General features: G+C 34.3%; 1 protein-coding gene and 1 non-coding gene across 3 annotated transcripts in view; one reads left to right on the forward strand and one right to left on the reverse strand.

The window, feature by feature from the left end:
* EXOC6B (exocyst complex component 6B) overlaps positions 1-21,646 on the forward strand; it is a 615,941-nt gene that overhangs the window by 118,894 nt on the left and 475,401 nt on the right. For both annotated transcript variants that reach the window (XM_003793416.3, XM_023515268.1), the window contains exon 6: positions 8,818-9,022. In XM_003793416.3, coding sequence (XP_003793464.1) covers positions 8,818-9,022 — 205 coding nt within the window. The remainder of the gene's footprint in view (positions 1-8,817; positions 9,023-21,646) is intronic.
* Positions 6,532-6,722, reverse strand: LOC111726520. Its single transcript, XR_002774281.1, has one exon. It is a non-coding gene; the product is annotated as a U2 spliceosomal RNA (small nuclear RNA).

Genomic DNA, 21,646 nt, shown 5'->3' on the forward strand with positions numbered 1-21,646 from the left:
GTTTTTCGGATTGTTTGTGAAAACACCACACTGTACCCCAGAAGTGTATTAATGTACACAGTTACCATTCAATTAAAAAAAAAAAAAAAAGAAAAACATAGCAGACATACTAAAAAAAAAAAAAAGAATATTTCTTACCTCTTACCATGATTGTTTTTACCTAGTATATCCCTTCCATTTTAATCTTGCGTGATGTACTTCAGATTAAGATTAAATGCTTTAAGTCAGAAAAAAAAAAAGGAAAGGATATAAATGCCTTTGATTTTACTATTCTCTAAAATGATTTACCCATTTACTCTTTCACTGTCATTTTAAGGAACGTCTTGTTATTCTACCTCTTGGTAATATCTATATTGTCAAACTTCTTATTTTTGCCAGCCTCATGATTGTGAAGTGAAGATCACTATTATCATTTTTCACTTTTTTATTATTTGGGGTTTTCTCTCTTCTTTGTCTATTTGTCTCTTAGGTTGTCTGCTGTTTTGTTTTTCATACATAAGAATTCATTATATACTCTGGATGCCTTTTCCTGTTATATGTTGCAAATACTATCTTTTAGGATGTGATTTATCTCTTAAATTTGTAAAGTTAATATTTTTTGTTGAATGGTAGGTTTATGTTTTGATATAATCAAATTTTTTTTGTGGGTTTCAAGAATTTTTAATTCTAAACATTCTTAAGTTCAATATAAATGTGTTTTTTTCTTGAACCAGTTGAAAGTAAGTTGCTAAAATGATGCACCATCCTTGCCAAATTCTCTAGTGTGATTTCCTACAGATAAAGACATTCTCCTATAGAGAAAAGAAATTAACATTGATGTATGTATTACTAGCTTCTAATCCTCTTACCCAATTCAAGTTTTGCCAGTTGTCTCATTCATGTTCCTTATAGCAAAATAATTCAGTTCCAGTCATGTATTGCATTTAGCTGTCTTATCTCTTGTTTTCTTCAGTCTAGAACTATATTCATTCTTTCCTTGATTTTTATGCTTTTGCTAGTTTTGAAGATTATAGGCCAGTTATTTTGTAGAATGAGCTTGCTGTTTTAAAAAACAGATTGTCTTGTTTGACAGTCTCTGTTATTAAATTACATTATATAGATCTCTTAGATTTAATGTGGTTATCAATAATGAGTTTAAATCTACTATATTCTAATTTATTTTTCATTTGTCTTACCTGTTCTTTATTCTTTTTGTTCCTGTCTTTTCAATTAGTTGACTATATTTTAGGATTTCATTTTATATTTACTAATGCTTTATTATCTATATCTCTTTGTTTTACAGTTGCCCCCTCAGTATCCTCAAGGTATTTGTTACAGGACCCCATGGATAACAAAATCCATAGAGGCACAAGTCCCTTATAGAAAATACTGTGGTGTGCATATGACTTATCCATGTCCTTTTGTATACTTTTAAAATCATCTCTAGATTACTTATAATACCTAATACAATGTAAATGATATGGAAATAAAACTACACTATGTTTTTAATTTGTATTATTTTAAATTGTTGTATTGTTACTTTTTTATTTTTTTCTGAATATTTTTGATCCATGCTGGTTGAATCTATGGATGTCGAACCTGTGTGGATACAGAGATTTGACTATATTTTATTTTCTTAGTGTTTGATTCTAGCTTTATAATATATACATTTAACTTACAGTGGATCTTTAGTATTGTACTAAATCACACACAGTGTGAGATATGTATAATGACATGCTTTCTTTTTATCTTCGTCTGCATTTTCTACTAAACTCCCAGGTGATGCCATTTCTGTGAATCTAGGGTTTATATCCACAGGAGATCTGTTGGATCAACATACCATAATATCCATTATCTAATCAGAAATTAATAGACATGATAAGAAGCATAAAACTTACCTGTAACCAGGAAAAACAAAATCAATGTGCAGAAAAAGATCACAAAATGCCAGAAGACGCAGAATTAGATATTATGAGAGGCAGAATGGATATTATAGTATGTTGTATTATTATGCTATATGGTATAATGCCTACAATATATGTTCATTTTTGTTATAAATAATCTTTTACTTTTTGAGGAAATTAAAAAATAAGAGAAAAATATTTTGTTCGCATACATATTTACCACTTCTTGCACTTTTTATTTAATCTGGTGTTATTTTTCCCTATCATATTTTCCTGCGATATTTCTTGTGAGGTCAGTTGCTGGTTATGAATTCTCTTAGAAATACAATATTTCTTTTTTTATAAGCATCTTACTGGTAGACAAACAAATACAATATATATGAAGTCTTTATTTCATCCTCATCTAAAAAAATTGAGTTATAATTTATATTTTATAACATTTTTATGCGCAGAATTCAGTGGTTTGTAGTACGTTCATAGTATTGCGCCATCATTACTACTACCTGAGTCTGGAACATTTTTATTATCCCCCCAAAGAAATCTTGTGCTCATTTCTCTTTCTCCTTAGCCCTGACACCCACTAAACTACTCTCTAATCACTAATCTATATCCATAGATTTGCTTGTTCTGAATATCTTATATAAATGGAGTCATATACTATGTGGCCTTTTGTGTCTAAATTTTTCCATGTAGCATAAAATTTTCAAGATTAAGCCATGTCATAGCATGTATTGTTACTTTATTCCTTTTTATAACGGTATACTCTTTCATTGTATGAGTATACCACATTTTATCTTTTCTTGATGAAAATTTGGGTTATTTTCCCTTTTTAGCTATTATGAGTAATACTACTATAAATATTCATTTATAAGGTTTTGTGGAGGCATGCACTTTCAGTTTTCTCAGAAATATACTTACAAGTGGGATTGGTGGGTCATAGGGTAACTCTGTGTTTTATCCTTTTGAGGAACTGCTAGACTGTTTCCAAAGCAGCTATACCTTTTGTCTCCTCAGCAGTAGCATATGGACATTCTAATGTCTGTACATCCTGGTCAATACTTATTATTGTCTATCTTTTTGATTATAGCAATTGTGTGAGTGTTCATCTTCATTTCTGAAAAATATTTTTGATGGATATAGAATTGTAGATTTATAGATTTATTTATCTTAATTAATAAGATATCATTTCGTTTTCTTCTGACTTGTGTGGTTTCTGAGGAGATGAATATAAACACTCTTACCCTTGTCTCTCTGGAGGTAGTATGACTTTTGCCAGCTGTTTAAAAGCTTTTATCTTTATCATTTGTATCCAGCAATTTGATTTGGTGCAAATATGTGTGCATACGTGTACACGTGTGTATTTATCTGCTTGTGGTTTATTTGGCTTCTTGGATTTGTGGGTTTGCAGTTTTTATAAATTCTGGAAATATTCAGACATTAGTTTTCTGAACATTTTTCTGTCTTTTCATTCTGAAGCTTTAATTATATCTGTGATGGACAGACAGCTTGATATAATCCCACAGGTGACTTGAAGATCTATTTTATTTATCTGAGTCTTTCTTTGTCCTTTGAAAATGGTTTTATTACTGTGTTCAAATATACTGATCTCATTCTCTCTCATTTACAGTGTATAATGTTTTAATCCCATGCAGTGAATTTTCATTTCAGATAATATACTTTTCATATTCAGAAGTTACATTTAGTTTTCTATGTTTTATTTCCCTTATTATTTTTGTGTATTTCTTTAAATACATAGTTCTAATATTTGTTGTCATGTAGTTCTTTGCTAATTCTGCCTCTTCTGGCATTTTGGGATCTTTTTCTGCAGATCAATTTTGTTTTTCCTGGTTATAGGTTAAGTTTTATTCTTATCACGTCTAGTAATTTTTGATTGGACAATGGATATTATGGTATGTTGATGAGTATCTGGATTTGGGGGGGGTTAGCTTTTTTTTTGAAGAGTGTATTGGGCTTTGTTTTGGCAAAGAGTTCAGTAGGTTAAAGATCTATCTGATATTTTCAAACCCCCCCCCTTTTTTTTGAGACACAGTCTCAAATTGTTGCTCTGGATAGAGTGCTGTGATGTCATAGCTCACAGCGGCCTCAAACTCTTGAGCTCAGGAGATCCTCTTGCCTCAGTTTTTCTATTTTTTGTAGAGATAGGGTCTTGCTTTTGCTCAGGCTGGTCTCAATTCGTGAGCTCAAGCAATCCAGCCACCTTGGCCTCCCAAAGTGTTAGGATTATAGGTGCCTGGCTCAAACCCTATTTTTAAGCTCTTCTAGGCCTGCCTTCATTCCAGGAATGTTTAGCTTTTAAATAAGACGTTACTAATAAGACCCTCTGTAATCTACTCTGAATAATTTGGGAGTCCCTGGGAACTCTTCATGGTTTCTCCTCACAGAGAAATAGTTCCAGTATTTCTCTTCCTTGTCTAAGTTACTTGAAGTGTTCATCTTAAATTACCCTGGGTTGATCTCCCCTTCCCTTCTCTCACTTCCGTCTTCCACTCCCCTTCCCTACTTTCCATGTAGAAATTTTACTTTTCTCATGCTTGTGCTGGTACTCAGAAGATTAAAGGAGACCCCTGTGTAGTTTTCTGTAGTTCTTTTTTTGTATTGCTTCCTTTTTTGGGTGAAAAAAGGTGTTGCAAAACTTCAAACTACCTCAACTTTCCTGAACTACTATTTCTGACTCATAAAGTCAGCAAGGCTAATGAGCTAGCTATTTACGTTTTCCCTGGCTGTGTCCATGATTTAGAAATTACCTTTAGGTATATAAGCCAAGTTATTACTAAACTTGCCTTGTTTGTTTTACTTTTTTTTAGGGGTACAGTTCTGTGTTGCCTAGTGCTCAGTGTCTGAAAACAGTTGTTTTTTGTATTTTACCCAGTATTCTATTTGTTTATAAAGAGGGAGATCATGTCTGTTCCTTGTTAGACTTTCATGGCTGAAATTTTACCTTTTTTTTTTTTTTTAAGCTATAAATACTGATTATACTACTGGGTTTTATGTTCCTAAAGAAAAGATAACTATCTTTCTATCTCTAGCACAGAGAAGGATTGAATATTTGCTAATGATGATCTTTGGTTAGGAAAGTCACTAATATTTTCTTGCAGTAAAAGCTTTTATTTCATATTTTGTACTCCAAATTTATAAAAGTTTCTTATACATACTTGTGATTTACTCTGAAGGATCGCTTATTACAATGAAAAAAACCATCATTGGGAAAGAATTCCATACCATGGTGAGAAACTATCAAAATTTACTTTGCCTAGAATCAACATTCCTCTTCTCACTAATGCATTCAACCATGTATAAGTTGTTCTGATTTCAGTTATTCAGTTTATAGGATTATTTAGTCCTCTTTTCCTGCATTCTTCCTTGTTATTCTTTACTTTTATTTTCTTTATTTCCACTTTCATCTCTATTAGGTAGGGAGCCTGTATGGAAGGAGGGGAGAGAATGAGCATATATATGTGCAAATGAAAATTAGGAATTTGGCTTTTCATTCAGTTTTAATAATATTTGGAGCTTGTCGAAAGTAACATGAAAGTCTAGTTTTGGATTCCCAGAGCTACTAGAAATTGTTTTTTTATTTTTGGTGTTTGCTATCCAGGTGTTTAATTGGCTGTCATTCTTTAACCTGTTACTCATATTTAAAAGACAAGAAATTTGAATAATCTTATTGATTTATTACAGTAGGAACATGTGTATGTTAGGGGAAGGGACAATGAGGAAATAAGGTAACATTCTTTGTTACCAGGAAACATAGGGGTTTGTACTAATTAGCCTTGAAAAATGTGGAGCTATGTGACAGACCAGATGTTTTCAGCATGAGCCATGCATCTCATCAGAGATGCCTTATGTCTGCAGGCAATGTTGGTGGATTTTTCTCATTTTATAAACAATGTTCCAAAACATAACTAAACCCCAAAGTGTGTTTATCTTTTTAGCTTAATTTTTGGCTTTCTATCCATTCTAAAGTTTCTCTCTAGAGGAACTGCATGTTATTGCACATAGTTCTTCATACCTAATTGTAGTATAAACACCATTCTGTTTATATTAAACCATGTGAATTGTATTGTTCTTGAGCCTATAAAATTTTAATAAAAACAACTATTTCAGATTTAACTATATTTGTACTTTTATTTCTAAATTTAGAAGGAATAGAATTTTCTTCCCTCCATTTATTTGGACTAAGATTTTATTTTTGGAACATATGAAGGAAAACAGGCAAAGAAATAGAACAAGTAAAACCAGTCTCTAGTCTTTAATGTCTGTAGTACTGAGTTCATTGGAACGAGAAAAACTTGAGTTTCTGCTGTGAAAATCACTCTTAAAGTCCAAAGAATTATAGCTGTAATTCTTTTTTATTTATTGAGATGGAACTGAATTTTTTCTATACTCTGAGTATATCATGGGAAATATGGAAATTAAAAGTATAAAGAAGAAAATTTATCACTCATAATGTTACTGTTCAAGGGAAGGAACTCATGGTTAACATTTTTGTATATCTCTCTCTGAACTTTTTTTTGTGTGTATTCTGTATATACATATGTCACATCCATATATATTCATAATTTATACATGTATACATATTTATAATTTTAAAAATGATTATGATTATACTTGTAAGATCAGTTTTTTTAATTGGAGCACTGTTCCCGGAGGTACTGTAATGCCAGATTGATGTGTACAGTGGATGAGATAGGCTCCCGTTTCATCTCCCTGCTGCAAAAATGTGTTTCATGTGTTGTCCTCTGATAGACAATGTATCAGAAATTAAACTTATGAGAATAGATGTGATACTTAATCTTAGCCAGAAGGGTGAGAAGTGATAAGATCTAGTTTGTGAAATAATTTTTTTATTAGTATTTTACTACCATGATATATCATAATGTAGAAATTTAATCAATTCCTTGTTATTAGACATCTAGGTTAGCTTTTTTTTTGCTAATATAAATAGCTTTACAATTTAAGAGGCTTATACATACTTTTGTGCATCTCATTTCTGTTTTAGAAATGTATTTGTTTAGAATAGTTGTTTTACTAAAATCTTCATTGTGAACTTGTGTCATTAATAAAATTTGTTTGCCAGCAGGGTATGAATTCCCATTTATTGAAACTCCTGACATAATACACATGATCATTTAAGAAATCTTTGTCAGTTCAAGTGACAAAATTATATTTTTGATTTGTGTTACTTCACATATAAGTTCAACTTCTTACTTTATATGTTGGCCCTCTTTTTATTCTTTTTGTGACTTTTCTTTGTTCATTGACTTTTTTTAAAAAAAAAACCTCAAGTTTATTAATCCTTTATATACATTACAAATAATGTTTTTTAGTTTTTTGTTTCCTCTTTATTCTTCTTATATTCTTCTTATTAATAACTTATTTTGTTTTTACCTTACCAACTTTATCAATCTTAGTTTTATTTGTCCTCTTATGCTTAAACATGTAGAAGCTTTACTACCTAGCAGATAATATCCTTTTTATTATTAAGAAATGTCCCTCTGTGTTATTAGTAATATTTGTTGTCTTAAAGTCTCTTGTATCTCATGTTAATGTAACCATTTGAGATTGCTGTGAGGTATGATGCCATGGCACTCTACTGAGGTCAATAAACTGAGACTTTGTCTCAAGGAGAGAGGGTTAGGCAGTTTCCAAGTCTGTCTGTTCCAGACCATCAAAGGTCTTCTATATGTCTGCCTACAAACCTAGTAAGCTAAGAATATGGGTAGTGCTTAGGTCCTTTTAGGTGTCCTTTGAACGTGTGTGTAGTCCTTTAATCAGCTAGAGACTTGCAGAGAGCTTATCAAGCCATTCTATAGGTCTCTTATTTCTACAACCTTCCTATAAAATTTCTGATTGGTTTCCAGTTTGTTGTTTATGCCAACCTAGATTGCAACTTTAGGTCAGTAGAACTGGAGGTTTCATTTATTTATTTTTTACTGAGTTTGTTACTTTTACTAACAATTCCACTTGATAAGGATTTTTCACCCTCTGCACCAAATCATATTAGCCCTAATATGAGAGAAGCTGCTGGTTTTCATGACTAGCCAGGGCCAATGACCCAGGGCAGAGAAATTGAAGGGGCAGGGTGATGGAAGTAGAATACTACAGAGTCCCATTGTGAGTCATTTTCATGAATTAACAGTTCTTGATTTGTGGTTGTTCTTTAGTTTCCAGAGCCCTGAAAATGGCTGTTTTGGATAGTTTAGTCTATTTTACATTTGTTTTGGGGATAGATTTTCCAAGTTCTTCCCTCTGCCACAGTTGGAAGTTTAGCCTTGGCTACTACTACTATTTTTTAGAGGGGGGGGGCTACTTCATTTTATAAGATGATTTTTTTGGCATTTAGGTGATCATTTTAAAATTTTCTTTATTTTTTATGTTTCATTGGTATTCTGAGTTTTATGCATTCTTTGGATAAAATCTTTTTTGAGCTGGGCATCAGGGCTTACACCTGCAATCCCAGCACTTTGGAAGCCTTAGGTAGGGGGATTAATTGAGGCCAGGAGTTCTAGACCAGCCTGAGCACAGTGAGACCTTGTCTCTAAAAATAAAAAACAATTAGTTGAGCTTGATGGTGCGAACCTGTAGTCCTAGCTACATAGGAGGCTGAGGTAGGAGGATTGTGTGAGTCCAGGAGTTTAAGGTTACAGTAAACTATGGTGATGCACTCTAGCTTTTGGTGACAGAGTGAGATCTTGTCGCAAAAAAAATTATTTTTCGTTATAATTTACTAGTCTTTGAAAGCATATTGCTTTAATAATTTGATTTTTTAATAGATATTTTTATTAAAAATTAATACTGGATTTGTCTTAAGGTACAGGGAAACCCAAATCAGGGTAGCCATATTGTCTGAGGAATCTATCTGTAACCCTAAAGAAGACCAAGTTGAGCTAAAGGTGATTAATTCCTTTTGTAGGCATTATCCTGCCCTGAAAACTCTGGAACATCTAGAGCATACCTATCTGCCACAAGTAAGCCACTATCGATTCTGCAAGGTGATGGTGGATAACATCCCGAAACTTCGAGAGGAAATAAAGGATGTCTCTATGTCTGATCTCAAAGATTTTCTGGAGAGCATCCGCAAGCATTCAGACAAAATTGGAGAGACTGCCATGAAGCAAGTAGGTCTTGGATTTATGATAGGTTTTCCAATGGCTTTGCAAGTATTCAGTTAAACACAGGGTTCTCTGTGCCAAGGGTCTTAATTGTTTCCTATCATTTTAGGGAAAGCCTTCATCTTTATGGAAACATAGGATTAAAACTGTTTTTTATTTTTTTAACAGAGCAGTTGACTTTTGTTTTGCTCTATGGATGTTCAGTAAATACTGAGTATGATGGTTTATTTTGGAGACTTGAAGAAATTTTTCTGTTATTTGAATATTTCCCTCGATTTTGGATAAAATTTGAAGCTCAAGATGTTTTAAAGTTCTGCTTCAGTTAATGACCTAAATTATGTTGCAAGTGCCTTTGGCTGATTGTTTACTATGTAAAGCAAGATGTCATGTTATGTATGAATATTTATAATTTTTAACAGGTGTCATGAAAAAGGCTAATTGGGCAATGATATGAATTATGATCACAGAAAGGGCTTTCTTCACAGCTTATAAATTAACAAATGTGTTATAAGTATTTAGATTTAAAAAAATATCTTTATCTTTCAGTCACCAAAGCCTTGAGGAACATCTGAATTTCTTTTGTCTTTTGTGAATGAAAGAGCAGTAATGATTTGCAATATTTGTTCTTTTGAAGTTCATCACATTGATTTTATTAAAATTTCTCAATATACTTGATGATGTAGCCTACAGCAATAAATTGAAAATATTCAGTTGTTTATGGAGAGAGTATTTTATTTTATAAACAACAGCATGTTTGAATAGGTCATTTGTAGTTTTTATCATTCTATTGGAAATGAGGGAATAGATTAGATTTTGAATCATATTTTAGGTCTCAGCTATCCTTGATAATATATTGAAGGGTAGATCTGTGATGTCTCCTTGATGTAGTAAAAGAGAGTTGCCACTTACCCTTTTCTAGATGAATATAGATATTTACCCACTCCTTCTTCTTTTTAATTTGGTCATTGTTATACTTTATAAAATGCAGAGTTTAAAACTAGTTGAGATTTCTGTAGTGCTGCCATTGCTACCTGAGTAACACTTACCAGCTACCACAGTAGGACCTGGACAGAGTGAGAGCTCCAGCCACTGCAACTCCCCAGAAGGGCTCCATGTATCATCCTGGCCTCACCAGTTGTGGGTGGTCCAGCCCCTGTGGCCCAGGGAGCCAGCCTGCTGCTGGTTGCAGTCCCACAACCCACTCAGGCATAAGCCAAGACCCCTGACTGGCTCAGGCACCTGCCAAGGTTCTGTGTCCTGCTCAGGCATCAGCCAAGGTCTTGTCACCCACACAGGTACCTTCCAAGTTCCCATAACCCATCCTGCCCCTGGCTGTAGTCCCATGACATGCTCAGCATCAATCAAGATTCTAGGACCTGACTCACTGCTTGCTGTCATCCTGTGTTGTGCTCAGGTACCTTTAAGGTCCTGCAAACTGCACAGGTGCTAGCCACAACCCATGTGCCTGCCAACATCCTATACCACACGCAGGCTCCTGCCAAAATCCCAAGAGTGACCCAGATACTAGCCAAAATGCTGTGACATGCTTAGGCACTGCTCAGGGTCCAATGGCATGCCCTATTGCTGTCTGCAGTCCCACAACCTGGTCAGCCAAGTCATATTACCCATTTTTGTGGAGAAGAGACTTGCCCAATACTCTGCCAAAATTTTTAATAGCAGCCTGGGGAGCAACCCACCAATCTGAACGGATATCCCCCAACACTGGCTTGGACTGTGACAATTACAGGGAGATAGGATGATGTAGGAGAACAATTGTGTTATAGGTTCTCCTGCATCTTCTTTTCCTGGGTCAGTCCTCTGGAGTAGAACACAAAAGTGCTATCCAGGTATTTCTCCTCCTTTTTACTAAGTAGGAGAGTTTCCAGCAAAGGTGAACAGGTGCTCACAAACCTATCAGTCCTAAGCTAAGAGAAGAGAGCATAGGACTCTTCAAATGAGAAGAAACTGGGAAAGGAATTCTGGCAACATTAAAAAATAAACTAGTTTGACACCCCAAAAGGATCACAATAGATCCATAGCAATGGACCCCAACCAAAAGAAACTGTTGAACATCAGAAATGGAATTCAGAATATGGATGTCAAACAAGATGAATGGGATTGTAAAGAAAGTTGAAAAACAAGACAATGAAACAACAACAGAAATCTCAGCACATTCATGAAAAGTTTGAAAAACTCACTAAAGAGATAGATAACATTAGAAAGTATATATCATAACTTAAAGAAATGAAAGAGTCATTTAGGGCTGTGGTTCTCAACCTTCCTAATGCCGCAAGCCTTTAATACAGTTCCTGTGGGTCGTGACCCACAGGTTGAGAACCGCTGATTTAGGAAATTATAAATTACAATAGGCTAGGCCAAGCAGAAGAATCTCAGAGGTTGAAGATAAAGGTTTTAAACTAACCCAGTCAGTTGAAGGCACAGGAAAAAAAAAAAGAAGAATGAGCAATCACACAGAGAAATATGGTACCATATGAAGTCAGCCAATATATAAATTATAGGTATCACAGAGGGAGGAAAAGAAAATGCAGGGAAAACCTATTTGAGGGAATTTTTGCAGAGAATTTAGCTGGTATTGCCAGAGATTCAGATATCCAGATACAAAATGGTCATCAAGGCTTGGCACCTGTGGCTCAAGTGGCTAAGGCACCAGCCACATACACTTAAGGTGGCGAGTTTGAATCCAGCCCGGGCCTGCCAAACAACAATGATAGCTGCAACCAAAAAATAACTGGACGTTGTGGCAGGCGCCTGTAGTCCCAGCTACTTGGGAGGCTGAGGCAGGAGACTCACTTGAGCCCAGGAGTTGGAGGTTGCTGTGAGCTGTGATGCCACGGCACTCTACCCAGGGGGATAGATTGAGGCTCTGTCTCAAAAGAAAAAAAAAATGGTCATCAAATGCTGGAAAGATTCAGGCAAAAAGAACATATCTAAGACACTTAATCAGCACCCTGGCCAATGTCAAAATGAAGAAGATAATTTGACAAACTGCCAAGACAAAAGCAACAACTAACCTACAAAGGAAAACCCAGCAGGCAAATAGCAGACTTCTCAGCACAGACCTTACATGACAGAAGGGATTGGAGCCCTATTTTTAGTTTTCTTAAACAGAGTGACTGCCAGCCAAGAATTTTGTATACTGCAGAAATAAGTTTCATAAATGATGAAGAAATGAAGACTTTTCCAGATAAGCAAACACTAAGGGAGTTTGAGACTACTAGACTTGCACTATAGGAAATGCTCAAAAGTGTATTATATATGGAACAGCATGGTAGATATAAACCACTGTAAATATACCCCCAAATTAAAACCTCACAATTCTTATAAAACAATAGCACAAGAAGGAAAACAAAACAGTTAAGCTATCACCCAACATGATGAACAGAACAGCATCCCACATGTCAGTACTAACACTCAACATGAACTGTCTGAATGCCCCACTTTGAATGCCCCACTTAACAGGCATAGACTAGTTGAATGGATGAAAAAAATACAATCCAAATATCTGCTATCTCCAGGAAACACATCTAATGCACAAGGACATCCAGATTTAAGGTAAAGGGATGGAAAAAAATATTCCATGGAAATAGATACTAAAAAATTAACAGACATAGCCATTCTCATATCAGACAAAATACACTTTAATTAACAATGGTAAAAAAAGATAAAGATGATTATTATTTAATGGTAAAAGGAGTAATTCAACGAGAAGACATAAAAGTCCTAAATATATATACGTAACACAGGAGCACACAGATTCTAAGCATAGAAATAAAGAGTAGCATCTTAATAGCTGGGGACTTCAACCCCCCTCTGACAGAACTGGACAGATCATTGAAGTAGAAAGTGAATAAAGAAATAGTGGAGTTAAATGAGACTATAGAACATATGTACCTAACAGACATTTAGAGAACATTCTACCCCCAAACTACTAAATATATGATCATATTAGCACATGGGACATTTTCCAAGATAGAGCAAATTTTAGGCCACAAAACAAGTTTCAGAAAATTAAAAAAAATTAAAGTCATACCATGTATCTTCTCAGACCACAGTGGAGTAAAACTAGAAATTAATTCAACACAAAGTCATGGAAATTAAACAATCTGCTGCTGAATGATCCCTGGTCAATGATGAAATTCAGATGGAATATGAAAGATTCCTTGATCTAAACTACAAAAGGGACATGAGCTTTCAAAAATCTATAGGATATGGAAAAAGCAGTCCTAGGGGGAAAATTCATTGCCTTAAATGCCTTGAAAGAAAGATCACAAACTAACAACCCAATTAAACATCTCAAGGAGCTAGAAGAAGAAGATGAAACCGAACCTAAAGTCATCAGAAGAAAATAAATAAATAGGGCTCTGAGTGGAACTAAATGAAATAGAAACCAAAAAAGCAATGAAAGGATCAGTAAAATAAAAAGTTGGTTCTTTGGCAAGAAAACAAAATCTATAGCAACCAGCTAGATTAACCAGAAATAGAAGAGCAAGGACTCAAATAAACTCTATTAGAAATGAAAAAAACAGATGTTACAACTGATATCATTAAAATGCAAAATATTATTCATGAACACTACAAAAACTTCTATGCAAACAAACTAGAAAACCTAGAAGAAATGGATAAATTTCTGGAAACATACAAACTCCCAAACTTGATTTAGGAAGAAATCCTGAACATACCGATAATAAGCAGCAATGTGGAGGCACTAATAAATTTCTTAACCAAAGAAAAAGCCCTGCCTCAGACAGATTCACAGATGAATTCTGTCAGACCTACAAAGAAGAACTGGTATATATTCTACAGAAATTATTCCATAACATCAAGAAGGAGAGCTAACACCTTCTCTGAAGCCAGTATGATCTTGATACCAAAGCCAGAAAGGAAACAACCACAGACCAGTATCCCTGATGAATGTAGATCCAGATTCAGAAACCTTCAACAAAACACTGGGAAACCAAATTCAAAAATATCAAAAGGATAATTCACCATTCCCTTGGATTTAAGGATAACTGAACATAAGAAAATAAAAAAACATTATTCACCATGTAAATAAAAGCAAAAACAAAGCCCATGTTGTGATCTCAATAGATGGAGAAAAAACCATTCAACAAAATCCAGTATCCTTTCATGATAAAAATCCCCGACAAACTAGGCATAGAAAGGGTAAAGGATCAGTAAAATGAAAAAGGATGAAAGGATCAATAAAATTAAATTATAATACCTCAAAATTATAAAAGCCATATATAACAAACCTATAGCCAACATAATACTGAATGGGGAAAAGTTGAAAGCATTCCCCTTAAGAGCTGGAATAAGACCAGGCTGTGCAATGTCACCACTTCTATTCAACATAGTATTGGAAGTCCTAGCCAGAGGAATGAGGCAAGAGAAAGAAAACAAATAAAGGATATTCAGATCCTGAAAGAGGAGGCCAAGCTACCCCTGGTGCTGACATAAACCCTACAGACTCCACTAAAAGACTCCTAGAATTGAAATAAATTCAGCAAAGTTTCAGGTTATAAAGTCAGTGCACACAAGTTAGTAACAATCAAAGTGATAGTTAAGTCAAAAACTTAATGCTATTCACAATAAGTACAAAGAAAGTAGAATACCTAGGGATATACTTAACCAAGGAGGTGAAAGATCTCTACAGGGAAAACTATAAAACACTGAAAGAAATCACAGATGATAGAAACAAATGGAAAAACATCCCATTCTCATTGACTGGTAGAATCAACATCATTAAAATGCCCACACTGCCCCAAATGATTTAGAGATTCAATGCATTTCCCATCAAAATATCAATGTCTTATTTCACAGACATTAAAAAAAATCCTAAGCTTCCTTCGGAACCAAAAAAGAACCTGAATAGCTAAAGCAATTGTAAGCAACAAGAGCGAATCTGAAGGCATCATATCACCTGACTTTAAATTATGCTGCAAGGCTATAGTAACCAGAACAGCATGGTACTGGTATAATGTAGAGACATAGACCAGTGGAACAGAATAGAGAACCCCAAAATAAAATGGTATATCTACACCAACTGATCTTTAACCAAGCAAACACTTGAGAAAGGTATCACTCTTCAATAGATGGTACTAGGAAAATTGGATAGCCACATAAAGAAGAATGAAACAGGACTCTTGTCTCTCATCATGTACAAAAATTAATTCAAGATGGATAAAAGACTTTAAGGCATAAAACTTATTTTCTTCTAGAAAACATAGGACAAATTCTTATTAACATAGGTCTAGGCAAAGAATTTGTCTACGACCCCAAAGGCGTAACAAAAATTAATATATGAGACTTTTATTAAATTAAAAAGCTTCTGCACAACAAAGGAAATAATTAACAGAGTCAACAGATGATCTACAGAGTGGGAGAATGTATTTACAAACTTTACATCTGTCCAAAGGCTAACATCAGAATCTACAAAAAACTCAAAACAAATCACCTAGAAAGAAAAAACAACTCCATCAAAAAGTGGTTAAAATACATGAACATAAGTTTTTCAAAGGAAGATAATAGAAATGGCTTGAAAATATTTGAAAAAGTGCTCAACATCAGTATGGGGAAATGCATGTTAAAACTATAATGAAATATCATCTTATTCACATCAAAAAGGCCATTATTAAAAAGTCAACAATCAATAGATGCTGGCATGGATGCAGAGAGTTAGGAACAGTTGTACACTCCTGTTGGGACTGCAAATTAGTACAACCTCTGTGGAAAACAGTAAGGAGATTTCTTCAAAGAACTAAATGTAGACCTATTGTTTGATCCGGTAATCCCACTGCTATGTATCTACCCAAAGGAAAATATGATAAATCATTTTATCAAAAAACACCTATACTTGAATGTTTATTGTGGCATAATTCATAGTTGATATGATTGGAATAAACCCAAATGCTCATCAATTCATGAGTAGATAAAATGTGATATACCACACCATTCTAGTACCATAGAATACTACTCAACCATAAAAAGGATTGAAATAATATGTTTTGCAGCAACCTGGATGGAACTGGAACTCATTATCCTAAGCAAAGTGTGTTAAGAGTAGAGTATCAAAAACTCTGTAATAAGTGGGAGCTAAATGATGGGTACACACAGGCACAAAGAGATATAAAGGGCATTGGAAACTGAGAGCAAGGAATGGTAGGAAGGGAGGTATGGGATAAAACTTATTAATTGGGTACAGTGAACACTATCCTGGTGACAAACACACCAAAGGCCCCAACTTAAGCATTATTCTAGGTATCCATGTAACAAAAATATTTGTACCTTCTTAATATTTTATAAAAGAAAATAAAACAAACTAGTTGATTGTAAACCTGATAGAAATAATTATATTATATCATTGTTAATGGTGGTGAAGAAACAAAATTAATCATTGAAAATACATCCTTTCATTGCTGGGTATATATTTGGAATACAGGAAGGAGGGTATCTTTTAAGATAAGTCTTTTATTGTGATTGACTAATTTTTTGCTAAACTTTCAAAATACAGGAGAGTATAGTAAAAAGCCTCTGTGGAAGCTGTCTTTTTAAAAGTTTATTCTGTTTTTAAATTATATTTACTTCCTTTTTGATGTAAGAAAAATCCATTTATTTAATGTGAGGTTAGCTGGTCTTGTTCTGCATTTATTTGTGGAAATTAAGGCCCAGTGGAAGGAAGTGACCTGGGTCAATTTTAAGCAACTTGTAAAGGTCAGATACTGTAGTAGAATTCAGGTCAGATTGAGATGAATTTGTTTGCTCAGGTACTTAATTTGTGTAAACTATTAGCTGTTTGCTATACTTTTGTCTTATAAAGATATGATGAATAAATCTGTTGTGAATTTGTGACTTAATTAACTGATGTCTTTATTCTTCCTATAAAATTTTTAATCTCAGTAATAGCTCTTGTTATATATGTTATTATCCTAATCTATGGTATAATAAAATCCTTTAGTAAAGATATCTTAACACATTTTAAAGTCTTCTGTAGTATTTGGAAAGTAGAGAAACTACCATGTACTTTGCACATAGTAAATGCTCAGTAAATATTTTGAGTGAGTAGATGTTAGAAAAGTAGGACTGGGCATGGTGGCTTATGCCTGTAATCCTAGTACTTTGAGAGGTCAAGGCTGGAGGATCTCTTGAGGGCAAGTTTTTGAGCTAGCCAAGAGTGAGACCCTGTCTCTAGAAAAATCTGAAAAATTATCTAGGTTTGAGTCCGAAGTGAGCCTCTGTGGAAGCTGTGGCACAGGTCTGTTGATGCCACTGGACTGTAGCACGTGTACTGTGTGAGACTTTATCTCAGAAAAAAAAAAAAGGGAGAAGTGATTTATTTCTTACTTATGTCAATCTTGGATTAGTGTTTCTGACTTGTGGGGTGTTTTTTTTTTGCAATGATTTTCTTTCCAACTTGTGGTTCTACCACTTTAACATGTGGCTTCCCAGGTACAGCAAAAGGGAAAAGAGAGTAAGTAAATACTTGGAGGTTTTATGGATCAAGGTTGTAAGTGATGCATTGCACTTCTGCCAATTTTACATTGGTCACAACTCAAACACTGCAATAGTAGCTTGGAAATAAACTCTGGCTGTGTGATAAGGGAGAAGAAAATACAGGTTTTATTATGATATGGCCTAGCAAGATAAATATCCATTATTCTTCATAGTTTCATCCTTTTGTCATTTTCCACCATGGTTTTGCCTCTAATTTATTAATTCCATTTTTAGCATTGTCAGTGCTTCCATTTAGAACTTGATCATTATTTATTTATTTATTTCAGAACTTGATCATTATTATTTTTAGCTCAACAATCCTGATTTTGGCTTTGAAGAATTTTTTATTGTTTTTACATTGCTCTTGTCTCATTTAAGTAGACTTTAGAATCATACAGAGAAAAAACATCAGAAAGTTTTTCTTAATATGCTAATTAGTCTGGGCTCTTCTAGAAATTATGTAGGTGACTTCTTTTTCTTGGTGACTATCTCTCTTTTCCTTTTTCTACCATTGAGTTGCTGCAGTGATCCATGGGTGGACTTTGTCTTCAATACAGTGGAACCAGGTTGGTAGATTGGCGTCTCTTTGGAATAGACCAGCCCAAAAAAGTCACTAGAAGAGTTTTCTCCTTATTAATCTCTAATGAGCAAATTACATTCTAAATGTTTACCTGAAAGTATAATCTCAAACTTTCTTTTGTCCAATTTTTTCAAAAGATAAAATACAAAAAGTATTCTTTGATGATGATCTGAATTATATGTCACTTATCCATTCTTCTGTATGCGAAGTTGTATGTTGTCTTTAGAACTTTATCATTAGGAAGCTCTTTGCTTTGAGTAAATGTGATAGACAGAATTCTGAGATAGCCCTTAAGATTCCTACATTTTACATATAGGAATTCCACATGTAGCATCCTGTAAAATACTCCCTTCTTGAGTTGGCAGACTTGATTTAATCAGGGGAGCTCCTTTAAAGGAGGATAAAGAAGTCAGAGATTCAAAGCTACAGCAGGTGCTCTATTGTTGGTCTTGAAGAAACACATTGCTATGTTTTGGAGATGGCCACATGGGAGGAAACTGGACGCAGTCTTGAGTTGCTGAGAATAATACCCCTGATAGCCAGCAAGAAAATGGGGACCTTGTATCTACAACCATAAGAAACTGAATTCTGCCAACTGCCTGAATGAGCTTAGAAGAGGACCCCTGAGCTGCAGATTAGACCATAGCCCTGACTGACACCATGATTTCAGCCTGGTGGGACTCTGAACAAGTGACCAGAAAAAGCATTCTGAACTCCTAATCCATGGAAATGCTGAGATAATTGTTTTAAGCTGTTAAATTTGTAGTATGGTAATTTGTTACGCAGTAAAGAAAACTAATACACCCTTAGTATTTTGACCTCAAAGAGAAGTACTTATTAAATCGGGTCATTTGTATATTGCCTTTGGGAGGTGGCTCACTCCTATAATCCCAGGTACTTGGGAGGCTGAGGCAAGAGGATCACTTGAAACTAGGAGTGCAAGACCAGCCTGGGTGATATAGCAAGAACTTGTCTAGAAACAAAACAAAAAAAAGGTATCTATCTAGAAGTCTCTCAGTCTTCTGTCTTTCTTCCATATTCCTGGGAAGCTGTGGAAAAATAGTAACATGTGCAAGTGTGAAAACTAGGAGAGTTCATTAGCAGAATCTGGGGAGGAATTTTTAAAATTGTCCATTTTATTGTCCATTACTACACAGTAGTTCACCTGTGTTTAGGGTGTTACTTTCTGTGGTTTCAGTTGCCCATAGTCAACTGTGGTCAAAAAATATTAAGTGGAAAATTCCAGAAATAAGCAATTCTTAAGTTTTGAATTATACACTGTTCTGAATAGTGTGATAAGATCTGCTGTTCCACTCTGGCCTGCCTGGGATGTGTATCCATGCTGTGTTGCTACCCGCCCTACCTGTTAGTCATTTAGCAGCCCTTTTGGGTATCAGATGGACTGTCTCAGTTTTGTAGCACTGTGTTTAACCTTTGTTTTACTCAATAGTGGCCCCAAAGCACAAGGGTAGTGATGCTGGCATATTGTTATAATTGTTTGATTTTATTAGTTATCGTTAATCTCTTACTATGCCTAATTTATAAAGTTTCTCATAGGTATGTATATATAGGAAAAACATAAGTTTACATGGTTTTAGGCATTGCCTAAGGTTTCTGAAACATATCCCCTATGGATAAAGGGAGACTATTGTATTGAATTTTAAATGAAGTAGTAGTATTTTTATTTTCAAAAAAACCTTTCATATTCTCATGTTGCATTTCTTATTGTTTTTGTTTCAAAAATGGTATTTGATGAAAGCACACATACTGCTTCTGCCATGGAAAACAGAGCCATCATTAAAGCAGGTAGAAACCTCCCTCCCACCTCATCCTACTCTATTTTCTATGTTGATCCTTTTCCTGTGTGTTTCCAAAATACTATGCATATCTTATTTTTGGAATTATTATGTTAGCTTGAAGTGATTTTTTTAAAAAGACCTAAAGAAATTCATTAATTGTTAATTGTCTGCCGTTCTCTAGTTTTTATTTTAAAATTGATTTCTGGAATTCACTTGTTATGGAATTGATTTGTGCAGCAGAGAAGTTCTGTATTTCTTATTTTGATTTGTTTGCCTTAGGCTTTGTGGGACTAAATAACATTTGTAATGTAAATACTCTTGACTAGGTTGATTTCTGTGTGAGGCCCTTTAACAAGGGAAAGATTTATTTACTTTTAAAATCCTAACTTGCTTTTGGCAAACTATATGTGTTATATAATTGATGTTAAGGAAAGGAACCAATTGCCTATAAAAGATACTGAAATCTCCTAGGCATTCTTCCTTTAGTAACTTTGGTTTTAAAGAAACTGATACTTGGGTCAGATTAGTTGTCAACCATGGTTTTTTCAACACTTGACTTTGTTTGATTAAGTTTTCATTAGAGCAGATATGCTCTTTTATTTATTGTGTCAAACATCTTTTGACTTGGATCTACTACAGTACTACTGTCTGAATTCACAAAGGCCATGTAATGATTGCCATGTAAAAGCAATATTGGTGTTGAAACCTCTTGTATGATGATGCTTTGGAAAACATCCACAAAATGTGGTCTTTGGCACCAAAGAAATTGGTATGGTGCTCCTGGATTTTGCCCCTTATACTTTTGCCTATGGGGATGGCCTAGGGATAAGGTGGTATCTCATTTTTAAACATATTTTTTTTCTGCTTGTCTTAAAAAATTATTTCTATTACATATGCTTCCTAAATATTTTGAACCTGATCTCTGTTATAAAACACACATATATTAGATAACCATTAAGTTTAAAAATCAGTGCCTCTCCTAATACTGAGTAGAGGTGAGAGAAGAGAAATCATTTATTTCTTAAATCTTGTTATGGACAGTATGGCAATTTTCAAAAAAGGAGACATATGGTGTATGTATATGTGTATATATATGACATATATAGTATTTATTTGTTTTGGCTAAGCTTAAAAGTATACCAGCTTTTTAGGAGAACTTTCCCTTTTATTAAAATTTAAGAGAAAATCGTCATGTAGCCTCTCAATGTACTTTATGAACATGGCTTTGTGGTATGTTTATCTTAAAACAGGCCATTACCTAGCCTGAACAAGAGCAAGACCCTGACTCTACTAAACATAGAAAAACAGTAGCTGGGTGTTGTGGTGGAGGCTGAGGCAAGAGGATTGCTCAAGCCTAAGAGTTTGAGATTGCTGTGAGCTAGGACATGATAGCACTCTATGCTGGGTGACAAAGTAAAACTCTGTCTCAAATAAAAAGAAAAACAAAAACGAAACAAAACAGATCATTGCTTAGAAAGTTAAGGCAAGGAGAAGTTATTACAGTACTTATACCATCAGTTATTAAGATACTTATACCATACATATATATAGGTACGTATTTGAGTTGTTTTGAGATTTAAATTATTTAGAGACTGATTCTTGGCTTCTACTAAAAAACAATGATACTCAAAACAATATGGTATTATAAGAACAAACTAGATGGCAAGAAGAATAGTGGTAGAAAGTTTAGCACAGTGTTAACCTTTTTCTGTCATCCTTTGAAGAGGTCTGATAGGTTTA

Source organism: Otolemur garnettii, unplaced genomic scaffold (assembly GCF_000181295.1).
Source record: "Otolemur garnettii isolate 467f Iridium unplaced genomic scaffold, OtoGar3 scaffold00068, whole genome shotgun sequence".
NCBI classification, from domain to species: Eukaryota; Metazoa; Chordata; class Mammalia; order Primates; family Galagidae; genus Otolemur; species Otolemur garnettii.